We start from the raw sequence: 23917 nt of genomic DNA, 5'->3' as shown, positions 1-23917 counted from the left end.
GAAAGTCTTCCCATCCAATTACGGCATGTCCCAATTTAGGTGTGTGTGTGTTGGGGGAATTCAGGTATGTGTTTGGGGAGGGGGGTAACCCACTAACATCAACAATAGACTCAGTTATAACAGATCCCAGATGAGGACCTGTCTTCAAATATCACTGGATGACGGTACTATTAGACTGTTACGGTAGGCCCTACCCGTCGCCCGTTCATCAAAAGCCTGTCATTATCCTAAGTAGCAAGTACAGCTGTACCGAGGGACAAGTAACAACAAATTGAACCAAAAGATAGGACGCCACAGATAAGCTACATCATGCTTTAAAAAAATCACTGTCACCAACTCATGGTAAAACAATACTTTTTTGTGTATAAATAATTTGTCTAAAAACGTTCAAATATTGCAACGGTTAACTTAGTAGAACTGATTTTCTTCCAGTGGATAGACCCGAGGATTTAAGATGAGGTATTGTTAAATTTAAGTAGTTTAATGTATTAAGTTTAAATAATGTTATAGGTTATGTGTGTCTGTTTTTACTTTATTTTTGATTTTCATTTAATCAAAAATAAGTCATCAAAATATGGTCCTAAATATTAAATTTAGGTCAAACTCATGAATGAATGAATAATTTTGTGTACGTATACCTACATCAGTAGTAAATACAGAACAATACTTTTTAGATGCATAAAGTATTGTTTAAAACTTTTCCCAAAATCCCTCCCCCTTCTCCCCTCAGAAATAAAAATGTAATAGGTTCCATTAAACTGTTTAGAAAATGCTTTTGTATCAATTCAACGACAACTGTGGGTTTTTTTTTAAAATTATAAAATGAATAATATACTCCCCTTCTACAACTTATCCCCACCCCACGCTCCACAGGCTTCTAGTTCTTGCCTGTACCCTGTCGTCTGTTCTACTCCTGGCTCGTGCTGAGGTGGACGCCCCCATCACCCAACACTGGAACGGCGGGTTCCTGGGGGAGGCCTGCATTGACATCACACAGGAGCTGCATTCCTGGACCATGACCTTGACCTTCGACCAGCCACTTAGCAGTTTAACCGTGAGTCTGGGTGGTTTTGTTGATTTTTATCAAAACTCTAACAATATATTAGCAGATCGAGATTTCTCTGTTCGGGTGAGAGTTAGTACTTTGAATAGGGTTCAGGTTAGGGTCAGATCCCTGGAAAACTCTTGAGGCTTATGTTCCAGATGGAGCAACAGCCTAACCTAGCCTAGCATAGCCTAGCCCAGCCTAGCCTAGCCTAGCCTAGCCTAGCCTAGCCTAGCCTAGCCTAGCCTAGCCTAGCCTAGCCTAGCCTGAACCTAACCTAACCTAACCTAACCTAACCTAACCTAACCTAACCTAACCTAACCTAACCTAACCTAACCTAACCTAACCTAACCTAACCTAACCTAACCTAACCTAACCTAACCTAACCTAACCTAACCTAACCTAACCTAACCTAACCTAACCTAACCTAACGTTGGGTTCAGGTCTAAATTCAGAATAAGGGTAGTCATAATGATAAGAACGAAGGTAGGAGTTAGAATCATGGCTAGGCTTAAGTTTAGGTTTTTATTGCTATGGCCAGGATAAGGGTTAGGTAGCTATGTTAGAAACAGAAAAGACCTACCAAAGGTCTTGAAATATTCTAAAGCATAGCGTAGTGCAGGGGTCTCCAAACTTTTCAGTCCAAGCGTCGCATTACCTATCAAATTTCAGTTCGGGGGCCAGTTTCTTCCAGGCATGTCTTTGATTTTTCTGGGCAAAGTCCCTCAGCCATCATCAACAAACGTTTTTTTCCCGTGGACAAAATGATCTTCGCGGGCCGGATGAGAGGACCTCGCGGGCCGCATCCAGCCCTCGGGTTGTAGTTTGGAGACCACTGGCGTAGTGTGTTACTCTTTTGATTTGCACCAGAACTTAAAACATTCTAAAGCAGTGTTTCTTAACCTGGGTTCGATCCAACCTAATGGGTTCGGTGAGTCAGTCACTGGGGTTTGGCGGATGCGGACACTAGAATTATAAAGAGGGTTTGGTGTGGTTCTGTAAAGGTTAAGATCCACTGTTCTACAGCATAGTGTAGGGTGTTGTGTACAATTCGATAAAATTCTTCTCTAGGCCTTCCAAGCGGACGTAGCAGAGAGCAAAGATGGCGGTAAAGTTTACATCCTGCACAACAAGGACTGGAATAAAGATGAGCATGTTGGTGATAGGCTGTGTGTGGGGTTTCAAGGCGCTAGTGAGTAATGTGTGGGGTGGTGTGTGTGGGAGGGGGTGTGGGGGTTGTGGTGGGTAGTGTACGTAAGTAGTGACTAAGGGGTAAGTAGTGGATAGGGGTAATTTGTAGGTAGGAAGAGGATGTGATGTAGGGGAGGTAATTTGTAGGTGGGAAGAGGATGTGATGTAGTGGAGGTAATTTGTAGGTGGGAAGAGGATGTGATGTAGGGGAGGTAATTTGTAGGTAGGAAGAGGATGTGATGTAGGGGAGGTAATTTGTAGGTAGGAAGAGGATGTGATGTAGGGGAGGTAATTTGTAGGTGGGAAGAGGATGTGATGTAGGGGAGGTAATTTGTAGGTAGGAAGAGGATGTGATGTAGGGGAGGTAATTTGTGATTAGGGTAGTAGTCATTAAGTAAGACCGGAAACATTTCGGTAGGGAGGTAACTGTTGGGGGGAAGGGCATTGAGTAGCGGGAAATAACAATAACGAATGAGGAGAGAATTTTGCTTACTCGTAAGAGCAGTAAGATGGGAAATAACTCAGCTTACTCAGACGGACATGCAGTGGCGTAGCGAGGTCGGGTGTCACCCGGTGCGGCACTTAATGGTGTCACCCCCCAGAGGCGTAGCGATCATTCCCGGGGACAAATTTTCGATTTGCTCCGCCCATCAAACTTTTGATTTGCACCCCTCCCCTCAAGTTTTCGATTTGCACCCCCCCCCCCTCAAACTTTCGATTTGCACCCCCCCCCCTCAAGTTTGTCTCTATATATTTTGCTATTTTTTTGCCTTGGTGTCACCCCCCTAAATGGTGTCACCCGGTGCGGTCCGCACCCCCCCCCCCTCGCTACGCCTCTGCGGACATGTATTGCTAGCCCTAATTCAAAGGCAAAACATTTAGTTTCTGATCTTCTTCTTCTTCTTCTTCGTTCTTAATTGTGAATATGGTGGAGGATTCAGACAACAAGTCCAACTTCGTGGACAAACCGGACTGTGGTCTCCAGTTTGTCAGGTGCCCCATATAATTTTTCCCTGAGTGGGGTGGGCTGGGGCCAGTGTCTGTCTCGTGCCTGGCTATACAAAGTACATTCCTGGAGTACGTGCTCCGTGTTTTCCGGGGCCTTGCCACAAGGGCACATTTCGCTACACCCAACCTTCAGTTTTCTGTGCATGTGTTGATTTAATCTGTTGTGGCCTGTTCTAAGTCGAAAGATTATGTATTGTTGTTTTCGTGTTAAATTATAATAGCCGTCGTCTTTAATGTAGTGAGGGTGTGTGACAGACCACATTGCGTTTGTTTGTTTTTTATTATTCTTTTTATTTCTTTTGGGTGTAGCGAAATTTCCGGTTGTGGTTTCTTTCCCCCAATTTTTGCCAGCTGGTCTGCAATCTTGTTACCCTGGATCTGGCAGTGGCCCGGGATCCACTGCAGCACAATTCTGCTGCAGGTGTTTTTTAGCCTCTCTAGTGCTGTCATAAGTGTTTGAATATGGGACTCTGGATTTTGTAGGGATTGCAGGACTGATTTGGCATCTGTAAGAAATACAATCTGACTATTCGCTGATTCAGGGTGTTCTGACAGGAGTTTTGCTGCATGTTCTTAGTTTCTGATGAATACATACATTTTTTCCTCAGTAAACGGAGACGTCGTCCCCAAAGTTACAGCCAGTATTCAAGGTATGGACGGAGGGAGTACGGGTGTTGCCACACAACCCCCTAGCACAGGTAAACATATACTCCAGTCTTCCTACGTTTGATTCAGTGTATAGAAACAGATCGATGGCAAACCTATACAAAACAGAATTGGGGGGGGGGGGGTTGGAACTGTACAGAATAGCAGTAATCAGGTAGAGTGTCTGGTCGCTAGTTAGACTTGGTTCGATTACTGTAACAACGCGTATTTGTCTATGAGACCATTCGATGTTATTGTGAGTTCTTTCAGTCACTCGATAAGTTTAACCATCAGCTTTTGTAAGTCAAGAACATTTGTTACTGACAAGAGGTGTCATAACCACGCTCAATGCATTCGTGTAAAAACTGGCAAACTCTGTTTTTTTTCTGCAGTCTTTCTGCTTTTTTTTTTTGTTTTGCTATGTTTAATTGTCGAGAAATATATTTACACAATTTTCTTCTAAACGTTGATTTTTGTGTGCTTAAACTGACGCTTGTCTTCTTGCAAAAAAAAAATGTGTTAAAGAAAGATCAAATATACTAAATTGATTCCATTTGCTACGGACACTTCTGATTTGGTTTAGGTTTATAAAGCTCTATGTAAAAGAGAGGTTTAGAGTATTTTATTTTTTCGGTTAGAGGGTTTGGATATGGATTAACAATTTAAACATAGGAAAGCCATTCTCCTGTTTATGAGTAATCTATAAAACGAACGTTCATATTTTAATTGTCTTATATTTTCTCTATTTTATTTTTTGTTTTACTCAAAAAAATTATTCTATATTTCATTTTAGGACAGACATCAGGGCCCGTTGGTAAGTGATACACCATTTTTAATCTATATGTATATAAGCAAAGTTGTCAATAGGGGATATAACAATTTTCTTTCAAGTGGTTGTTTATAATGTACGAGCCGGCCCGCGGCATAACATACGCCGCTATTTAGTGGTTTCTAATTTTCAATAATTCATAATTTGTGAATTCGACAGTACCAACGCTGACACTGAAAATATTTCTTTAAAACACTATAAGTAGCTCGTTAAGGACCATAACCCCCCCCCTTCCTTCCCCCCCCCCCCTACGTTTAAAATCGTTGGCTCTGCTTGTAAACATTTAGAGTGAACACAGCTCACTAAAACCATGTAGGGGTGGGGAGGTAGGGAGAGCGTTTGCAGCTTGTTTTCTAACGGCTCGAAGAGGAGAATTATATATATAGATTCATGTAGGGCAGTTCATCTGTTGCTGTGATGTGGGTAGAGTGGTATAAGTTCTACGCCCAGCCACCTTTGTTTTCCCTTAACGTAAGGCGCGTTCCTATCGGTAATGGGTGCCCTAAGGGACGTTATACGGACATGAATTATGGATTCGAACTTGAGACTTTCAGGGCGGTAACACCATCTGCTCACCCACAAATCTTTTAAATTTATCTAAAAAAAAAACGGTGGATAATCAAATAATCTAAGAAATAAGAAAGGCTCATGCTTTTTCAAGATTAAAATTATATATGTAACATAATAGCTATCGTTTAGCAATAGTGTGGGGGTTAGTGTTTTACACTAAAGTTATATAGAGTAATATTTTTAACAAAATTTATTCAAAATCCCATAAAAATCTAGCTAAAATAGTTTCTCGGGTTAGTCAATGTTGATGCAAGTAGTAATATAATTTCTCATGTTTATTCAATGTTGATGCTAATACCAAAATGTTTCCTCTCACACCTCAGTGACCTCCACATCAGGGGCGAGGCTACAAATTGAAGGCAACCACTTCACCTTTGGCGGTCAGAAGGTTTTTCTGTCTGGGGGTAACCTCCCCTGGATCAGCTACGCCTATGATTTTGGTGATGGCCAGTGGGGGAGCAGAAAGTCTCAAATGGAGGACCAGTTCAAGAAACTACACGAGGCAGGGGGGAACTCCATGAGTACGTTGTTCTAAAAATAGCAGTCAATAAATGTGGGGATGCACTATTATATACAGAAATTCTTCCAGAAGGAAGTCTACCCCCCCCCCCGAACGAGATGGAATTTATATAGTAAACATATTATACTTTTACTTTTGTCCGCCCCACCGATAAATGCAGACCGCCCCACCACTGACAACATAAGGTGCCCCCCCCCCCCCCGGAGAAAAAAGTCTGGAAGAAACACTGATTATATACTAAATGTTAAACAACGAGCAAGGTCTGTAGAGTTGGGAATCCATTTTTAATATAGTTTCCAAAGAACGTCATTATGTCATATAATATATATATATATATATATATATATATATATATATATATATATATATATATATATATATATATATATATATATATATCATATATATATATATATCATATATAGAGAGAGACTATAATTGAGCATAACATCGGTAAATTTAAACAATATATCACTAATAAAGAAACTACTGTTAAATTTAATTTTGGCAAATATTTTGAACTAATTGAAATATATAGTTGTGTAAAACATGAGACTTTCTTAAATTTTGCTTATAGGGTTATGGATACATATTCAGGGGGAGACGAGTCCTGCATTTGACAGTAACGGCTATGTTACGGCCCCTGATCATCAGGGGACGTTCATCAATGATTTTAAGGACATGCTCAACCTTGCACAGAGGTGAGTAAGTTAAGTATAGGACTTGTCAAAAGGTGGGTAGGGTCATAGGGTCAATTTAAGGCTTGTCATAAAGGTTAAATAGGGACATCATACGACTTGTCACAAAGGTGAGGTAGAATTCACCTGTTTCAGTGACCTAGGGATATGAAAGAATAGCGTGTTTAGCACCTTACTCATCCCCCTTTACATTCCCTATCGTAGTTCAGGTACAGAGATGGGTAGGGCCAGCGTATGGTTTTTTCTTAAGTGGAAACTGTTTTATTTTTATGTTAAAAGGTGATTCTTTAAACACATATGGCATATAAGCCATTAATTTCTAATCAACAATTCATAATCATATACAATTTTTAAGGATAATAAAACATACAAAGTATTGACACCATAAATAAAAATGACAGGTTTGTATTTAACCCTTCCCCGCGCGTGATTTTCGGTCTCATACGAAATATTTTATATAAATGTGTGGCTCTGGCAGGATAATGTCATTTTCTTATAAATCTTTATAGGCTTGAATTTTAGCTGTGTATTTTGACATAAATTACAAACATAAAATGATTTTAAATTAGAAATTATTTTGTGTGGGGGCGGGGAGGGCGTGTTAGGAGTAGGTATTTATCTAACACCTCACCGGTCCAATGGCTATTCCACTGATTCCACGATATAACCCTGTTATAAAACCCATGACCTACTTACGTCCCCAGTTATGACCTACTTGTGTTCCCCACCCTCTGGAATGCCGCCGTCGACCAAGACACCAGTCACCATTTGGACGGCCTCGTTGTGGACGGCCAGAAACTACAGAGCTACATCGACAAGGTGTTAACTCCCCTGGCCACAGCGGTCAAAGGTCACCCCGCCCTGGGCGCCTGGGATATCATGAACGAGCCAGAAGGGATGATTAACCCGGATGTGGTCTGTTTTCGTTTTAATTTTTCTTCATACTATCAAGGCGTGGTATAAAGTTATTCAGTTTTCTTTTTGCAATATATTTGTAGGGTATTTGTAATTGTTTTTATCTTTATGGTAGGCTAATTTGATACAGGTTTTTGTTCACATTATCAAAAGTTGCTTTTTAAAATTATATTTGTAGCCTACGTGTAAATGAATCTAGTCCAATTGCCTCTTGATAGAACCAACGCATGCACACATACACACGCACGCACACAGACACACACAGACACACACAGACACACACCGACAAACACAGACACACACAGACACACACAGACACACACAGACACACACTTTTAGAGTCTAAGGATCAAAAGGCTGCAACTACACCTCTCTACCGGACTCTGTTTTAAGCAGCTCTCTTTAGTTGAGCCCACGTAAATCCAGCAGCCCTTGCTTTTTCACTCACCTTTTCTAGGATTGCATAATGTAAACAGACATTGTTACATATTCTGACCTTTCATTATGTTAATGCGCTAGTACGTATTCAACAGGGTAACTCTGAGCGTTGTTTTGATGCGACGGCCATGAAGAACAGTGGCGCTGGGTGGGCGGGTCGCAAATATGGCTTTCAGGACATCATCAGGTACGTTACACTATCATTAAATATTCGTAACTAGCAAATGGTAAACATTTGTAACTAGCAAATGGTAAACATCTGTAAACCACAAATTGTAAACATCTGAAACTAGCAAATAGTAAACATTTGTGACCAGCAAATGGTAAACATTTGAATTTAGCAAGTGGTAAACATCTGAAACTAGAAAATGGTAAACATTTGAATTTAGCAAGTGGAAAACATTCGTAACCAGCAAATGGTAAACATTTGAATTTAGCTAGTGGTAAACATCTGAAACTAGCAAATGGTAAACATTTGAATTTAGCAAGTGGAAAACATCTGAAACTAGCAAATGTTAAACATTTGAATTTAGCAAGTGGTAAACATTTGTAACCAGCAAATGGTAAACATTTGAATTTAGCAAGTGGAAAACATTTGATACTAGCAAATGGTAAACATTCGTAACTAGCAAATGATAAACATTCGTAACTAGCAAATGGTAAACATTCGTAACAAGCAAATGGTAAACATTTGTAACTAGCAAATGGTAAACATTTGTAACTAGCAAATAGTAAACATCTGAAACTAGCAAATGGTAAACATTTGAATTTAGCAAGTGGAAAACATCTGAAACTTGCAAATGGTAAACATTTGTAACCAGCAAATGGTAAACATTTGAATTTAGCAAGTGGAAAACATCTGAAACTAGCAAATGGTAAACATTCGTAACTAGCAAATGATAAACATTCGTAACTAGGAAATGGTAAACATTCGTAACAAGCAAATGGTAAACATTTGTAACTAGCAAATGGTAAACATTTGTAACTAGCAAATGGTAAACATCTGAAACTAGCAAATGGTAAACATTTGAATTTAGCAAGTGGAAAACATCTGAAACTTGCAAATGGTAAACATTCGTAACTAGCAAATGGTAAACATCTAAAACTAGCAAAGGGTAAACATTTGTAAATAGCAAATGGTAAACATTCGTAACCAGCAAATGATAAACATCTGTAAGCATCAAACAGCAAACATCATCAAACAGCAAACATTTGTTACCTCACTTTTATAGACAATCTTTTACTTACGTGTAGTTAATACAGCATTTCATCGTAAAAAATATGTGCCTGTTGGAACCACGGAATTAGGGTGTGGAGGGGGGGGGGAAGGAGGAAATAGGGGGAGAAGTTGTCATGAAAAGAATACTACTAATATGCGTGGTTCAATATGTTATGTTATGAAAGTAAATAATGAAAAAAAAAATCCTTTTACACCCGTCATTGTCTTTGGGAATCTCTTTTGACCGCAAATAATAGACATAAATAATGATTCGTTGTAATGCTCTTATCAGTGTCAAATTGCTATTATAGCGTAACATGAAGGGGGTCGGGGTGTCGGGGTGGGGACTAACCAAATGCCTAAATATGAGGTTACATTTTATATTAATTAATTGAGTTGTAAATGACGATCAAGTTCCAGCATACGTTAACAATCTGTGTTATTTTAAACGAATTAACTAATCACCAAACCACGATTGATGTCGTGTCACAGGTTCATCAACTGGCAGGCCGCGGCCATCAAGAACGTGGACTCTGGTTTTCTGGTGACTGTCGGTTCCTGGAACCCCAAGTCTAACACGGACAGGATGGGTTTTGTTGACCACTACAGTGATGATTGTCTGGTCAAGGGAGGCAAGAGCAACGTGAGTTACATGCCCTTACCCTAAATCATGCGCTCCTATTTTGATCGAACATCGAGTACACGAAGTCTAACCTGATCTGGTATCTAGTGTAGTACGTCACTGAGTCCACCCAACTATAATCATAATCAACTTTTCCTTTTTGAGCCCAAGACACATGGGGCCGCCACAGAAAGCTCCCTCCACTTTTTTCGGTCTCCGTCAATTTTCCCGGCAGTCCCCCATGACAGTCCTGCCTCTGCCAGCTGCTACCTGGCAGTCCCCCATGACAGTCCTGCCTCTGCCAGCTGCTTCCTGGCAGTCCCCCATGACAGTCCTGCCTCTGCCAGCTGCTACCTGGCAGTCCCGCATGACAGTCCTGCCCCTGCCCCTGCTTCCCTGCCGTGCGCCTCTACTTTTCCCTTGGCCTTCCCTGCTTTCTTTTTCCATGACGCCCCAACACTGATGTTTTATTAGCAATCGTCTTTAAGTGGGTCAGTACAAGATTATCGTAATCTACTGTATGCTGTGGTTTTGGTTGATGCACAATGAGAAATATATGCATTTGCTTTCATACAATTTAAAGCCGGTGCCGTTAATCGGACTATGGGGATGAAGACTATGGACAAGTTTTTAAGATTAATTATCCCGCCTAAATGTTCAGAATCAAGAGTTAATATCAAGCTTTAAACCTAGACTCAGGATTAATAAAGCCGCCTAAATTTTCAGAATTAAAAGTTTGTAACTATGCTAGCTAGACCGTTGTGTTAATCAATTTACTTGATATATCTTTGATCACTATTCACTATTTACTTTTTTAAACCAATCAAATGATACTTGTTTATGATTCAGGGAAAGATTGACTTTTACCAGTTTCACAGTTATTCCTACAATGGCCAGTTCGACAACGTATCTCCATTTTCGGTAGGTCTACACATTTTTTTTCGATGATAGCTTTTCTTGGTACATACAAACCAAATAATTTAATAGATTATTGCATCCTTGAAAAGTTGATAATAAGTAAAACAATTGACAGTTCAGCTTTAGGTTTTGGTTAATTTGAATTGGAAATTGGAATTTAAAAAAAAAATTCTTTCATTTTGCAATTTCTAATTTTTTTTTTATTTCAAGACATTTATTTTGTTTTTATATTATGTAGATTGTAGGATTTCATAGTAATCTTATGTGTTAGTGTATAGTTTTACTGAAGCGTCTGTGAAGTTTTTTCATGAAACTTTAATGGAAATTTGTAACATAATCAATACCCAGAATTCAGCCGGTGACTACGGAACCGGAAAACCAATCGTTGTCGGAGAATTCTGGGAACAAGATGGCGGCGGCATGAATATCAATCAGCTGTTTGATTACGTGTACAACCACGGGTACGCCGGGGCCTGGAGCTGGGACCTGGTGGGTCACGGGGACAACCAGAGGGGCGGCATTAGCCACATCCGTGGCTACAACAACAACGGCGCCATCTCCATTAACGTCTAGCGCTGGCTCTATGATCAATGTCGGTGGCTTTCAGTAATTAATAAAAGGAATATTTATTTTTCAAAAATAATTTCAAGTTTTTTGTTTGTTTTATTTCTATCTTTTCTTCTTCTTCGTTCATAAGAGTGGCTGTCACCAGCTAACGAGCCTCATCTGCCCCAGGGTTCGAATTCGAGCTTTACCGACTCGACCACGCCGCCCCCCTATTTCTATCTATTGTCATTAGTGTAAAATAAAGAAATATCCGTAATAATGTGTTTTTGTTATTTCAAATGTATGTATTCCTTTTTGATGTGTTTATCAATTTCTGTTGATAATAATTTATTAACTTGCTTATTTTTTCTTTCGATATCATGAAGTGAAGTTTAATTTTGATTTTTTTTTAAACTTTTATTTAATATCAATTACATAAGATTTGGTTATTGATTCTTTCCTTGGTTTTATAGTAGTATAATTTTTTTTTTTACTTTTCTAAATCATTGTCAAATTTAGATGTGTTGATTTATTCTACCTTAATATCTCTGTATATTTTTTCTCTACATAAATTATATAGTTTTTATATAGTTTTTCCTTCATTTAATTTTATCTAATTAGTAACATCTCAAATTGAGAGCATAATATTGTGTGTGTTTGAAGGTCGAGCACACATTTTCAACGTGTTCCCGTTCATCAAATGACGTCAATGTAATGAACGCAAGGACGACACACTCAGCAGAGAAAGATAAAAACCAACACAATCACATTAAAATATAAATCATAAAAAACCAACACAGACTGAGATAAAACCCTGATAAGAGACAGTTGTTTATTTAACAGTTAGTTAGTGCCAGCCATTCATGTAACCTTTATCATTTTTAAACATTCTACCTAAGTCAATGAAAATATACCGGTGATAATTCGTGAAAAGGATAACCTCTGACCTTTATTAATCTGACAATCTGCACCCTCTCTGAGTTTTTTAAAAGCATGAGTAGCACCAAGAACAACGTTTTGAAAATCCAATAATTTGTATTGTATGCACACTGTAGTTACTATAGTTAGCTTTCCCAACCACTGGTATGCCGGCTATAGTGATTCAGCCAACACGCACCGCAGGAAGTTTCTATAACTATTTCTAGTGGTAACCCATCTTTACAGGAGTCTAAAAAAAGTTTGTGATAGAATACATCAATATTTCCGCATGTACGTATCCATCTTACATACGTTTTTGCATTCTACTAAAACTATGTATCCGGCCGGTCATAACCCCCCCCCCCCCCCGCCCTCTCCACACACACACACAAATCCCCCGGACGTAAACCCCCAACATAACCCCCGCCCCACGCGACATAAACCCACCTGATATAACCCCCCGGGCATAACCCACCCTTTCACATAAAACTCTCCCCCACATAACCCCCCCAGGACATAAACCCCCCGACATAAACCCCCGGACATATCCCCCCCCCCATCCCCGGACATAAACCCCCAGGAAGTTGACTTAGAGAAGAATACTAAAAACTATATACACGATAAAAATATGTTCGAGGTCCTTCATTCATTCACCGCGAGTTCATCCTGCTAAGGCATGGCTACAAAACCAAAGATCCCCAGAGTCCTCTATTCTGTAAATTCTATAAATTTGACTCCAGATATAAACTCTGATTGTAGTTTCAGCCTCAAGACCACATCGCCAGGTTGTTTGTTTTTGTCTTTTATGATGTCCAGTTGAGGGTCTGTCCGGATATGACGCTGACTGACAACTTCTTGAGATTGTGGACAACAACCTACTCACTCTCGACCTGGCGTCTATCGTTTGCAGCATTCTAACAAAGTTCTTGACCAAACGGCTAGCATTGGCATTATACTAACAAAAATCTTGACCAAGCGCCTACCGTTGGCAATATTCTTACCAATTTCTTGACGAAGCGTCTACCATTGGCAGTCTTCTAACAAAGTTCTATAGCACCTGGTCACAAGAAAAAACAAAACAAAAACTAGAGAGCCAACAGATAGGACGATGTAGATAAGCAACAACATGCTAGAAGAGAAACCCGCGTCACCAACTCATGGCAGAGGGGAAAAAAGTTTTGTTTTTATTTAAAAGTGTAATCTAAAAACATTTACATATTACTGCAAGTTTGATTAGTATAACTAATTTCTTCTTGTGGATAGACTATTTTTTTAAGATGAGGTAATGTTACATTTAATTAGTTTAATTGATTAAAATAACTATACAAATATTAAATTACGTTTAGTGTGTATTTACTCAACGTTTACACATCGCTAGTACATTTCTATTTTCACGTAATGAAAATGAGTTTTATCAAAATATTTGCAACGTTTCAATGTACTGCAAATAGAAATAAAAGAGACAGAGAGAGAGAGAGGGGGAGAGAGATGAAGATAGAGGGAGAGAGAGGGTGAGAGAGTCAAGTAAAATACTGTTTAAAATTATTCCCTTATCCCGCTCCCCTCTATCCCAGAAATACAAATGTAATATCCAGAGTTTCTTCCAGGCATCTCTCGAAAAAAAGACTACAGCCCTCCACCCCCCCCCTCGAGCGAAATCGAATTTATATAGAAAACAGTGCCCCCCCCCCCCCCCCCCCTCCAGGAAAATTTAGTTCCCCCCCCCCCCCCCCACTGGAGAAAAAAAGAAAAATGTCTGGAAGAAACACTGGTAATATCACGCTTTAATACGTTCACAAAATCCTATGATGCAAATCGCAAGGAAGCTTTAGTTCATAAAATGAATCATATACCCCCCCCCCCCCCCGCCCCACTCCATTCTCCCAGGCTTATGGCTCTCGTCTGTACCCTGTCGTCTGCTCTACTCCTGGTCCGTGCTGACGTGGATGTCCCCATCACCCAACACTGGAATGGCGGGTTCCAGGGCGAGGCCTGCATTGACATCACGCAGGAGCTGCATACGTGGACCATGACCTTGACCTTCGACCAGCCCATCAACAGTTTAAATGTGAGTCAGGGTGGGGAGAATAAAAAACAAATTTCTACTGTTTTGGCTGTTCTTGTTAAAAATCTGGCAAGACATTCTCGAACCTAGCTTTTCTATGATTATACATGTAGGGTCAATGTTAGGGTCAGGTCTTAGTGTGAGATTAGAGTTAGGGCTAGCTTTAAGATAAGGCTCATGTTTACGTTTTAGTTAAGAGTTTAGGCTTTGGTCAGGACAGGGGCTTAACTAGGTTGGGTGTCATTCGGTGTGGTAGCTAAGGGTGTAAACCACACCCCTCTAACAGTTTTGTGATCTAGGTTTGGTGTCACCCCTCTCCCCGACTATGTTAATATTTTATACTGGATACAACATTTTTTACAGTAAAGTTTACGATTATTTGTCATGGTGTCCACCCCTAAATTGTGTCCCCCGGTGGGGACTGAACTCAACTCCCCCGTCTTGTGACGCCCCGTGCATTTATAAAAATACAAATTCAATTTGCACTAAACATAGCTAAACTTCAATCATTCTAAAAATAGCTGTCTGTTCTTGTGTACCACGTGACCATACCCTCCCCAGGCGTACCAAGCGGACGTAACAGAGAGCAAAGATGGCGGTAAAGTTTACGTCCTGCACAACAAGGACTGGAATAAAGATGAGCATGTTGGTGATAAGCTGTGTGTGGGGTTTCAAGGGGCGGGTGAGTACACGGCGGGGAGGGGTGGGGTGAGTACAGGGTGGGGAGGGGGCGGGTGAGTACAGGGTGGGGAGGGGGGGTGAGTACACGGTGGGGAGGGGGGGTGAGTACACGGTGGGGTGGGGGGTGAGTACACGGTGGGGGGGGGGGGGTGAGTACACGGTGGGGAGGGGGGGGGGCGGATGAGTACAGAGTGGGGTGAGTACATGGGGGGAGGGGGTGGTATTTAGGCAAGGGATGTGGTGGTGTAGGGGAAGTTAGTGGCGGATGGTGGTGAGTTAGGTGATGGTGTGGTCTAACGCTTGACTCGTAGGTGTACCTTGACCTATTGGCCCCTCGTGTTCGAACCAGATGATGCGCTGTAATGGGGAATGAGCTAAATTCTGGCACCCAGTCTTTGGCGGTTGCAAACATGTATGAGAGAAATGCTCTATTCTAAACCTGGTTCCATTATACAAGGATATTAAACAAAAAGCTTGAGCCGGTAATGACCGTTACAAGAGAGAAGAAAGAGAGAGAGAGAGAGAGAGAGAAGGCAAAAGAAACAGCGGTGCAAGTGGTAGATTGTGTATGTAACGGGGGTGGGGGCCTTATTTTGTGGATTTCGAGATAAATGGTTGAAAGCAGTTTGTATGTAAGGTTTGTCGCACGTACCCATTCTTTGTTCAGAAATAAAACCACTATCAGGCCTAATTCTGAAGACAACCATTTCGTTTCTGATAAATCGTATTTGTCTTCCAGCTACAGGAGACATCGTCCCAAAAGTTACAGCTAGTCTTCAGGGTGTGGTTGGAGGGGGCACGTCTCTTACAACGGAGGCCCCTGTCACAGGTAAGAAATACACCTACTAGGCGGCTGTCACAGGTACGAAATATTCCTACTCTCACTATGTGAATTTGAACAGATAGTTTCTAAATGTTAACCAGCATTTTTACTTGGGTTTAGCTTTACAAAACTCCAATGTAAAGGATAGGTTTAGATTTCTTGGTGTGAATGGGGCGAGAGTTAAACCTTTGATTACATTAATTTGCATAACGATCAATAATTATTTGATTAGTGTCTAGCCAGTAAAATTGTCCGTAATAATGTCTGTATTTTTTTCATTCAAATATTTACCCCATTGTATTTTTAGGACAGACAGTAGCGCCCAATGGTAAGTTAAACAGCTTTGTTAATTCAGAAAAAAATTATAAAAATTATTTCCCAGGTTCAGTCAATGTTGATGAAAATACTAAAAAAATAAATTCTCTCACACCTCAGCCACATTCACCCCAGGGGCCAGACTGAAAGTTGAAGGCACCCACTTCACCTACAACGGCCAGCGAATTTTCCTGTCTGGGGGTAACCTCCCCTGGATCAGCTACGCCTATGATTTTGGCGAGGGCCAATGGCAGTACAGGAAAAATCAATTGGCGGACCAGCTGAAGAAACTACACGAGGCAGGGGGGAACTCCATGAGTATGTTGTTCTAAAAATAACAACCAATAAACTTAGAGCTTCATGATATTGATCGAATAGTAAATAAACATAATTAAAAATAGCTTCTAATGAAAAAAGAGTTTTTAATACATACTAAAAATAACTTCCAATGAGATGTGGACGTATCTTTAAAATTTATTTAACCAGGGCTATGGATCCACATTCAAGGGGAGACAACCCCGGCTTTTGACAGCAACGGTTTTGTCACGGGACTGGACACCAAGGGCACGTTCATCAACGATTTTATTGATCTGCTCAATCTGGCCCAAAGGTTCTCAAACTGTTCTGACATCAAAAACATATTTTCCATATCTTTTCTTACTATTCTGTATGTATTTTTAGTTTTGCATTACCGACTAAGGGGTCATCCATAAATGACGTCACGCTTTTTTGGGACGATTTTTACCCCCCCCCCCTCCCCTCCCCTCCGTCACACGTCGTCACAAAAAGCCAGACCCCCCCCCCCTAAAATGACGTCACACCTCAGCCTACACCCCCCCCCCCCCTCAAAATTGCAGTTGAATTTTTTTTTGAAACATCGATATTTTTCTAAAATCTTGTCTGAACTCTGTCAAAATAGAGTATTTTAATCAATTCCTATTACAATTTATTAAAAAACAGTTTTCTAAAACGCAAAATAACGTCTAAAATTCGTTTCCTAACATTGTTTTTTTGTAATGCAAAAGTGTGACGTCGCACCATCTGAACCCCCACCCCCCCTCATCACACACCGTCACAAAATTACGGATCCCCTCCCCCCTACGAGTGTGATGTCATTTATGGACGACCCCTAATACCACGTCAATGTTTCGACAGACCATATTAGTGTTTCTATTGACTGTGTCTATGCCTCTCCATCGTCTATGGCAGTGTCTATATTTACCATATCAATGCCTCTTCTGGTTATATCAGTCAGCTTTAAGCAAACGATGGCCTGTCATCATTCTGGAATTGTATCTTCCTAATTTAAACATCATAATTTCCATATTTACCTTCAGCGTTACTCCATAGTATTCTTACAACCACTATACACAGCTAATACAGAAACCGGAAAAGGATAACACGAAAAGTACAAAATAAACTTCTTCCTTCAAAAACATGCACTAACATACCCATGTCTCTACCCCAATTAAGTTTCCTTATCCTTATCAATACCTCTATTCGTATAATTTTTGAAGTAATTAAAATTTGGACCGAATTAGTAGGCATTTTTTCCAACCACACCACACGCGTCATCACGTTCAATAGCTGCGCCATCACGTTCAATGGCTGCGTCATCACGTTCAGTAGCTAGGCGCGCAATGGTTTTTAGTCATGTAACTCTATTGTAAATAAAACATGTAAAATACTGAAAAAAAATTAATAAAAAACGTTTTAATAACTAACCAATGGTTTTACTAACCCTGCTCTTGATTTACGCTACGACAGAGCTATTTTTAGATAACATAAGGAAATTGCGCTAAAATTGTCACTAGACTTTTTAATTAACTTGTTTATTATCAATCCGTATCACTTTCCATGTCCTTATTTCTTTTTCCATGTCACTTTCCCTATCCAAATCCCTATCATTTTCTCTATTCCTACCCCTATCCTTATCCCTGTTCTTATGACCGACATCCAGGACATCACTTGGGATATTTGACAGGGGTAATGTACCTCTCCCGTCAGTTATTCCAAGGGTTATTTTCCCAATTAGGTACAATAGATAAAAAAAAATGGTGGGTGTAGTCAATCTATAAACACTATAGGACTCTACTATCTTTTAAAACTCAAGAAAGTTTTGTTGAAAGTAAGCTAAACGTAAATTTTGTCTGTTTTTTTTAAATATTGTTTTCATTTATCTTTAGCTACAACATTCTGCTGACCCGCATGTGTTTTCATTTATCTTTAGCTACAACACCGTGTTTTCATTTATCTTTAGCTACAACATCCTCCTGAACCCAGTGTGTTTTCGTATATCTTTAGCTACAACATCCTCCTGACCCCAATGTGTTTTCGTTTATCTTTAGCTACAACATCCTCCTGACCCCAATGTGTTTTCGTGTATCTTTAGCTACAACATCCTCCTGACCCCAATGTGTTTTCGTGTATCTTTAGCTACAACATCCTCCTGACCCCAATGTGTTTTCGTGTATCTTTAGCTACAACATCCTGCTGACCCCAATGTGTTTTCGTATATCTTTAGCTACAACATCCTCCTGACCCCACTGTGTTTTCGTGTATCTTTAGCTACAACATCCTCCTGACCCCAATGTGTTTTCGTGTATCTTTAGCTACAACATCCTCCTGACCCCAATGTGTTATCGTTTATCTTCAGCTACAACATCGTCTTTTCGTTTATCTTTAGCTACAACATCCACCTGACTCCAATGTATTTTCGTTTATCTTCAGCTACAACATCGTCTTTTCGTTTAACTTTAGCTACAACATCCTCCTGACCCCAATGCGTTTTCGTTTATCTTTAGCTACAACATCCTCCTGACACCAATGTGTTTATCTTTTATCTTTAGCTACAACATCCTCCTGACCCCAATGTGTTTTCGTGTATCTTTAGCTACAACATCCTGCTGACACCCACGCTCTGGAACGGTGCCGTGAATCAGGACAACCACAACAGACTGGACGGACTGGTCAAAGACCCCGCCAAGCTCCAGTCGTACATAGACAAGGCCTTGACCCCTTGGGCTCAGGCGGTCAAAGGTCATCCGGCTCTGGGGTCATGGGATATCATGAACGAGTGTGAGGGAATGCTCAACACTGACGTGGTAAGAAAGTCGTCTTGAGGGACAAGGGGTCGTCCATAAATGACGTCGCACTGGTAGGGGGAGGGGTGTGTGACGAGGGGGATGGGGTTGTTAAATGGTGTGACGTCACTTTTTTTCATTATAAAAAAGCAATATTAGAAAACGAGTTTTAGCCGTTATTTCGCGTTTTAAAAAACGTTTTTGATATATTGTATTAGGAATTTATCAAAATACTCTATGTTGACAGAGTTCTGTCAAGATTTTGGAAAAATATCGATGTTTTAAGAAAAATTCAACAGCAATTTTGAGGGGGTTGTAGGCTGAGGTGTGACGTCATTTTAGGGGGGGGGGCGGTCTGGCTTTTTGTGACGACGTATGACGGAGGGGAGGGGGGAGGTAAAAATCGTCAAAAAGAGCGTGACGTCATTTATGGATGACCCCCAAGACGGGGATGAGGGGCGGGGGTAGCAGTCCAGCGCTCTAGTCTAGAGTTCTACATTTTAGAAATTGGTTGTCGACAATGGGTATGTCTCCGTTGGGGGGGGGGGGGGCAGTCGAGGGGGGGGGGGGTATTGCACTGTCATCGAAGCACGTACGTCAATCGCACCATCTTCAGAGAATATAGAAAAAAGAAATTAAATTTATATAAAACAGATACTATATGAATTCTTATAATAGCCCCCACCACCCCACCCCATGACCCTCTGCCCACGAAAATATCAAATGCTTCCCCACAGAGGCGTAGAGAGGGGGGACGGGGTACATATGTCTCCGGGCGCCGACCCTAGGGGGCGCCAAATCGGGTTGGAAAAGCAAATTGAAAGTTTGAGGGGGGGGGGGGGGTGCAAATTGAAAGTTTGAGGGGGGGGGGGGGCAAATCAAAAGGTTGGGGGGGGCAAATCGAAAGTTTGTCCCCGGGCGCCGGGAAGGGTCGCTACGCCTCTGCTTCCCCAACCCCTGGAGAAACCAATATCTGAAATAAACTCTGTTTATCGAGCGTTGATTATAGAATACCCTGATCGGCGATTGAGACAAACTAATTTAAGAACAGTTTTGAACAAATTTGATTTCGAATAAGCTCTCGAGTGACTTGTGTTAAGTATCAATTTTAATTTGTTTGGTTTTGATTTTGTAATTATTTACATAGAGTAATCCTGACTCATTGTTTAATTTTGAACTTTTATTTGTTCCCCTAAAGTAATTCCGATTCATTGTTTAATTTTGAACTTTTATTTGTTCCCCTAGAGTGACCCAGATCCATGTTTTGACGTGACTCCTCTTAAAAACAGTGGGGCGGGATGGGCAGGCAAGAAATATTCCTACAGAGAATTCTTACGGTACGTTCATGTTTTACGGCTTATTTTGTGACCACGGGAAACAGAGCAAATATCTACAGCAAAGCGATTCACAAAAGGAAATAGTTATCGCTTTGTGTATGAGGTTCAGATCCATTCTAAACAGCGTTTCTTTAAGACATTTTTCTCCGGGGGATGCGGGGGGAGTGGGGGGGGAGACTTGATGATATTACCAGGGGGAGGGGGACACTGATAAAAGATTATATTTTCTGTATAAATTCCTTTCGTTCGGGGGGGGGGGGGGGGCGATAGACCTTTTTAGGGGGGAGGAGGGCGCACCGCCCCCGAATAGATGCTTGGTAGAAACTCTGATTCTAAACCCTCATTTAAGTCATTACAAGAATGTTAAGCCCTAGCGAGTTATCTTTTTATCGATTGTCTAGATTTCCGGACCCAGTCTGAAGATTTTCCACGAGTCCTCTCTGTGACTCTCTGATTTAGATTTATACTAAACATTTTCAATTAAACTGTGTTTTTTTCCCATCTGTGCATATTAGGCACCTACGATAAAGTCAACAATTAAATTATTTCTTGAAAGGCTGAAACTCAGACATAAAAGCATTAAACAGTAGAGGATTTAGGCATACCCAGACTTAATCCAGGCCGATCACCGTGACGTATTTTCTTTTATGCAACAGGTTCTACAACTGGCAGGCGGCAGCAATCAAGGCCGTTGACCCTGAGTATCTAATCAGTGTGGGCGTGTCCAACCCAAGATTTAACACGGATAGCTTCGGCAACGTTGACCACTACTCGGACAGTTGTCTGGTTAAAGCAGGCGGGAAACCCGAGGTCAGTTGTTGAACATTTATATAAATGTATAGGTTAAGGGAAACAACTCTTTTATTCTTATTCAGCAACAATTATATCCACTACTTCCCCTATATTATACATTTTGGAAATTTAGAATTTGGCCTAAGTAATAGTATCAAATAATAGAAATAAAAAAAATATATTGTTTAAAAAGGTAAATTAAATGTATTTGTATTGAGAATAAAAACAATGCTATAAGTTAAAACTATCAACCATGAGTAAATATAATTGGTATATTGGTATTAACACAGTTTTACCTTTCAAATTTGATAGATTGTTAGCTTGGATACGGTTGTCTTATTATGTTTATTACAAAAAAAAAAAGTTTGTTTATTGCAAATAATAAAACTAAGTTTATCACATCATGACTTGTGTAAATATGTTGCAGGGTGTTATGGACTTCTATCAGTTCCATTCCTACTCATGGCAGGGCAAGTTTGACCAATCCGCGGCCTTCGTGGTGAGTCTGAGACAATTTGCGGCTCCGTTGGTTTTTTAAATTAAGATAGACAGAATTGTGTGAATAAGTGTTCTCAAACCGATTTCGGAAGCATAATTTATTTCGAATTTTTCTTTTTTTTTTATTGTGACAAAAATTGGTCAGTCAACGTAATCTTGACGTATTTGATGAAATCATAGCAAGTCCCCTATTCAATGCAAAAAAAAAAAAAAAAAAAAAAAAAAAATTAGTGTTGAAAAAAAACTATGTGGGGGGGGGGGGGGGAAGCAGTGTTCCCTCAAAGGTGCGCGGTTTTAGAACACAGCGCACATAAAATACAAGTTGCACACTAGCTTTTTCCCCTTAGAGGAAAGGTTGGGTGGGAAAGGGTAGGTTGAATTGTGACGTCATTTTAAGAATGGATGATCTGATTATTAAGTGGGTAGTAAAGATTAGCCCACGCTAAACGGAATGACTTCACATACGCACAATATACTTATTTATTAATACCCAAGATCTAGAAGGATTATAGAATTATGTAATATTTATTCGACATGCAATGTTAATTTAAGTAGCATACATTTTAAGAAGTATAATTAATATAAGACTTACAATGGCTCATTTAATATAGTTTATGTATAGTAACTTCGATATTATCCATTGTGTGAACATGTGTGCATATGTTTAAATGATTTACGTTCTGTGTTAAATTTAATTACACTTCTGACTGCCCATACGGTGAAGTAGAGTTTACCTGTTTCTGTGACCTCGGCATATAATAGGATCAGCAATTTGTCCAGCCGCCGTTACTTTCTCTAACGTGAGCTGGGTGGACTCGGGGACGTTTTACACATTTGAACCCTAATTCTAACTCGTGACTTTCAGTTCAGCAGTCAAATGCTCTACCATTCGACCACGCCGTCCCATATTCTTTGCGTGCAAAAGATAAAAAAAAAATTACCACTGCATTTGAACCCAGATTCGAACTCGAGACTTTCAGGTTAACAGTCGAAAGCTCTACCATTCGACCACGCCATCCCATACTATTTCCGCCTTGAAGCTAAAAAAAAAATTTAAATCTCCCCCAGAACTCTGCAGGAGACTACGGCACCACCAAGCCCATCGTGGTGGGGGAATTCTGGGAGCAAGATGGCGGCGGGATGACCACTGTCCAGATGTTCGACTGGGTCTACAACCACAGCTACGCCGGGGCCTGGAGCTGGGACCTGATGGCCCACGGGGACAACCAGCGCCCGGCCATCATGCACATCAGCAACTACACACACAACGGCCCCATACCCATCACTGTACAGTAGGGGCTACACGACCGATGACATTACAGAGGACATGACGTCTCAGGGTAGGGTAGTTCAATGACATATGACACATCACGGTAAATTTTGACATTCAAGGGGACAGTAGTTTGATGACATCTCAATGTAGAGTAGTTCAATGACATGACACATCACAGTAAATTATGACATTCAAGGGGACAGTAGTTTGATGACATATCTCACAGTAGAGTAGTTCAATGACATATGACACATCACAGTAAAAAATGACATTCAAGGGGATAGTAGTTTGATGACATATCTCACCGTAGAGTAGTTCAATGACATATGACACATCACAGTAAATTTTGACATTCAAGAGCACATTAGTTTGATGACATATCTCACCCTACAGTAGTTCAATGATGGGTAACACCCCAGAGTACAAAATGACATATGACACATCACAGTAAATTATGACATTCAAGGGGATAGTAGTTTGATGACATATCTCACTGTATAGTAGTTCAATGACATATGACACATCACAGTAAATTATGACATTCAAGGGGACAGTAGTTTGATGAGTAGAGTAGTTCAATGAAAGATAACCCACGGTACAAAATAACAGAAGAGTATGGTGGCTTAATGACATGACATCTAACATTACAGTAGTTCAATGACATGGGACACACCACAGTACACTATGACCTTATTGATGAGATGACATCTCCAGGGCTGTAGCTCAATGACAGATGACATATAGTACTATCATACAGCTTAACCGTGTACAATTATGCTAAATTAGGGGTTACTAAAACTTTTAAAATGCTGAAACTTACACAAATGTTTGTTTAAATTTCTTCAAATTACACTAAACTGTTCATAACCCCCATCTTAAATTTTATTTAAAGAAAAAAACTGAAATTGTGAAAACATGACAACAAATACAATTCTATTAAAAACTACAAAACAAAATAATTTCATCAT

The 23917-nt window shown here is 40.3% G+C and overlaps 2 protein-coding genes across 2 annotated transcripts; both read left to right on the top strand.

Moving 5' to 3' along the window:
* The first annotated feature begins 314 nt into the window (after window positions 1-314).
* On the top strand, window positions 315-11261 carry LOC131935228 (mannan endo-1,4-beta-mannosidase-like). The gene is made up of 12 exons (XM_059291599.1): window positions 315-459; window positions 874-1054; window positions 2117-2237; window positions 3853-3942; window positions 4683-4703; window positions 5612-5809; window positions 6386-6509; window positions 7211-7421; window positions 7955-8046; window positions 9571-9721; window positions 10550-10621; window positions 10967-11261. Exons 1-12 carry the CDS (start codon window positions 455-457, stop codon window positions 11189-11191), a joined length of 1491 nt encoding a protein of 496 aa, XP_059147582.1. The 5' UTR covers window positions 315-454; the 3' UTR covers window positions 11192-11261.
* Window positions 11262-13227: 1966 nt separating this feature from the next.
* LOC131935232 (mannan endo-1,4-beta-mannosidase-like) lies at window positions 13228-23854 on the top strand. Its single transcript, XM_059291602.1, has 12 exons — window positions 13228-13364; window positions 13970-14150; window positions 14709-14829; window positions 15568-15657; window positions 15959-15979; window positions 16087-16284; window positions 16453-16576; window positions 18860-19070; window positions 20295-20386; window positions 21043-21196; window positions 21606-21677; window positions 22745-23854. The coding sequence occupies exons 1-12, from the start codon at window positions 13360-13362 to the stop codon at window positions 22970-22972; spliced, it is 1497 nt and encodes a 498-aa protein (XP_059147585.1). The 5' UTR covers window positions 13228-13359; the 3' UTR covers window positions 22973-23854.
* The last annotated feature ends 63 nt before the right edge of the window (window positions 23855-23917 follow it).

Source organism: Physella acuta, unplaced genomic scaffold (genome assembly GCF_028476545.2).
Source record: "Physella acuta isolate Inbredline_101_S28 unplaced genomic scaffold, ASM2847654v3 ptg000138l, whole genome shotgun sequence".
NCBI lineage: Eukaryota > Metazoa > Mollusca > Gastropoda > Physidae > Physella > Physella acuta.
This window is presented reverse-complemented; position numbering and strand designations above follow the sequence as displayed.

Excerpts from the sequence above, each read along its gene's own strand:
- LOC131935228 (XM_059291599.1), top strand. Across the intron at positions 8,047-9,570 it reads GGCTTTCAGGACATCATCAG|GTTCATCAACTGGCAGGCCG; the intron begins GTACGTTACACT and ends GTCGTGTCACAG. Across the intron at positions 9,722-10,549 it reads TCAAGGGAGGCAAGAGCAAC|GGAAAGATTGACTTTTACCA; the intron begins GTGAGTTACATG and ends TTTATGATTCAG.
- LOC131935232 (XM_059291602.1), top strand. Across the intron at positions 16,285-16,452 it reads GGCAGGGGGGAACTCCATGA|GGCTATGGATCCACATTCAA; the intron begins GTATGTTGTTCT and ends TTATTTAACCAG. Across the intron at positions 16,577-18,859 it reads CTGCTCAATCTGGCCCAAAG|CTACAACATCCTGCTGACAC; the intron begins GTTCTCAAACTG and ends GTGTATCTTTAG.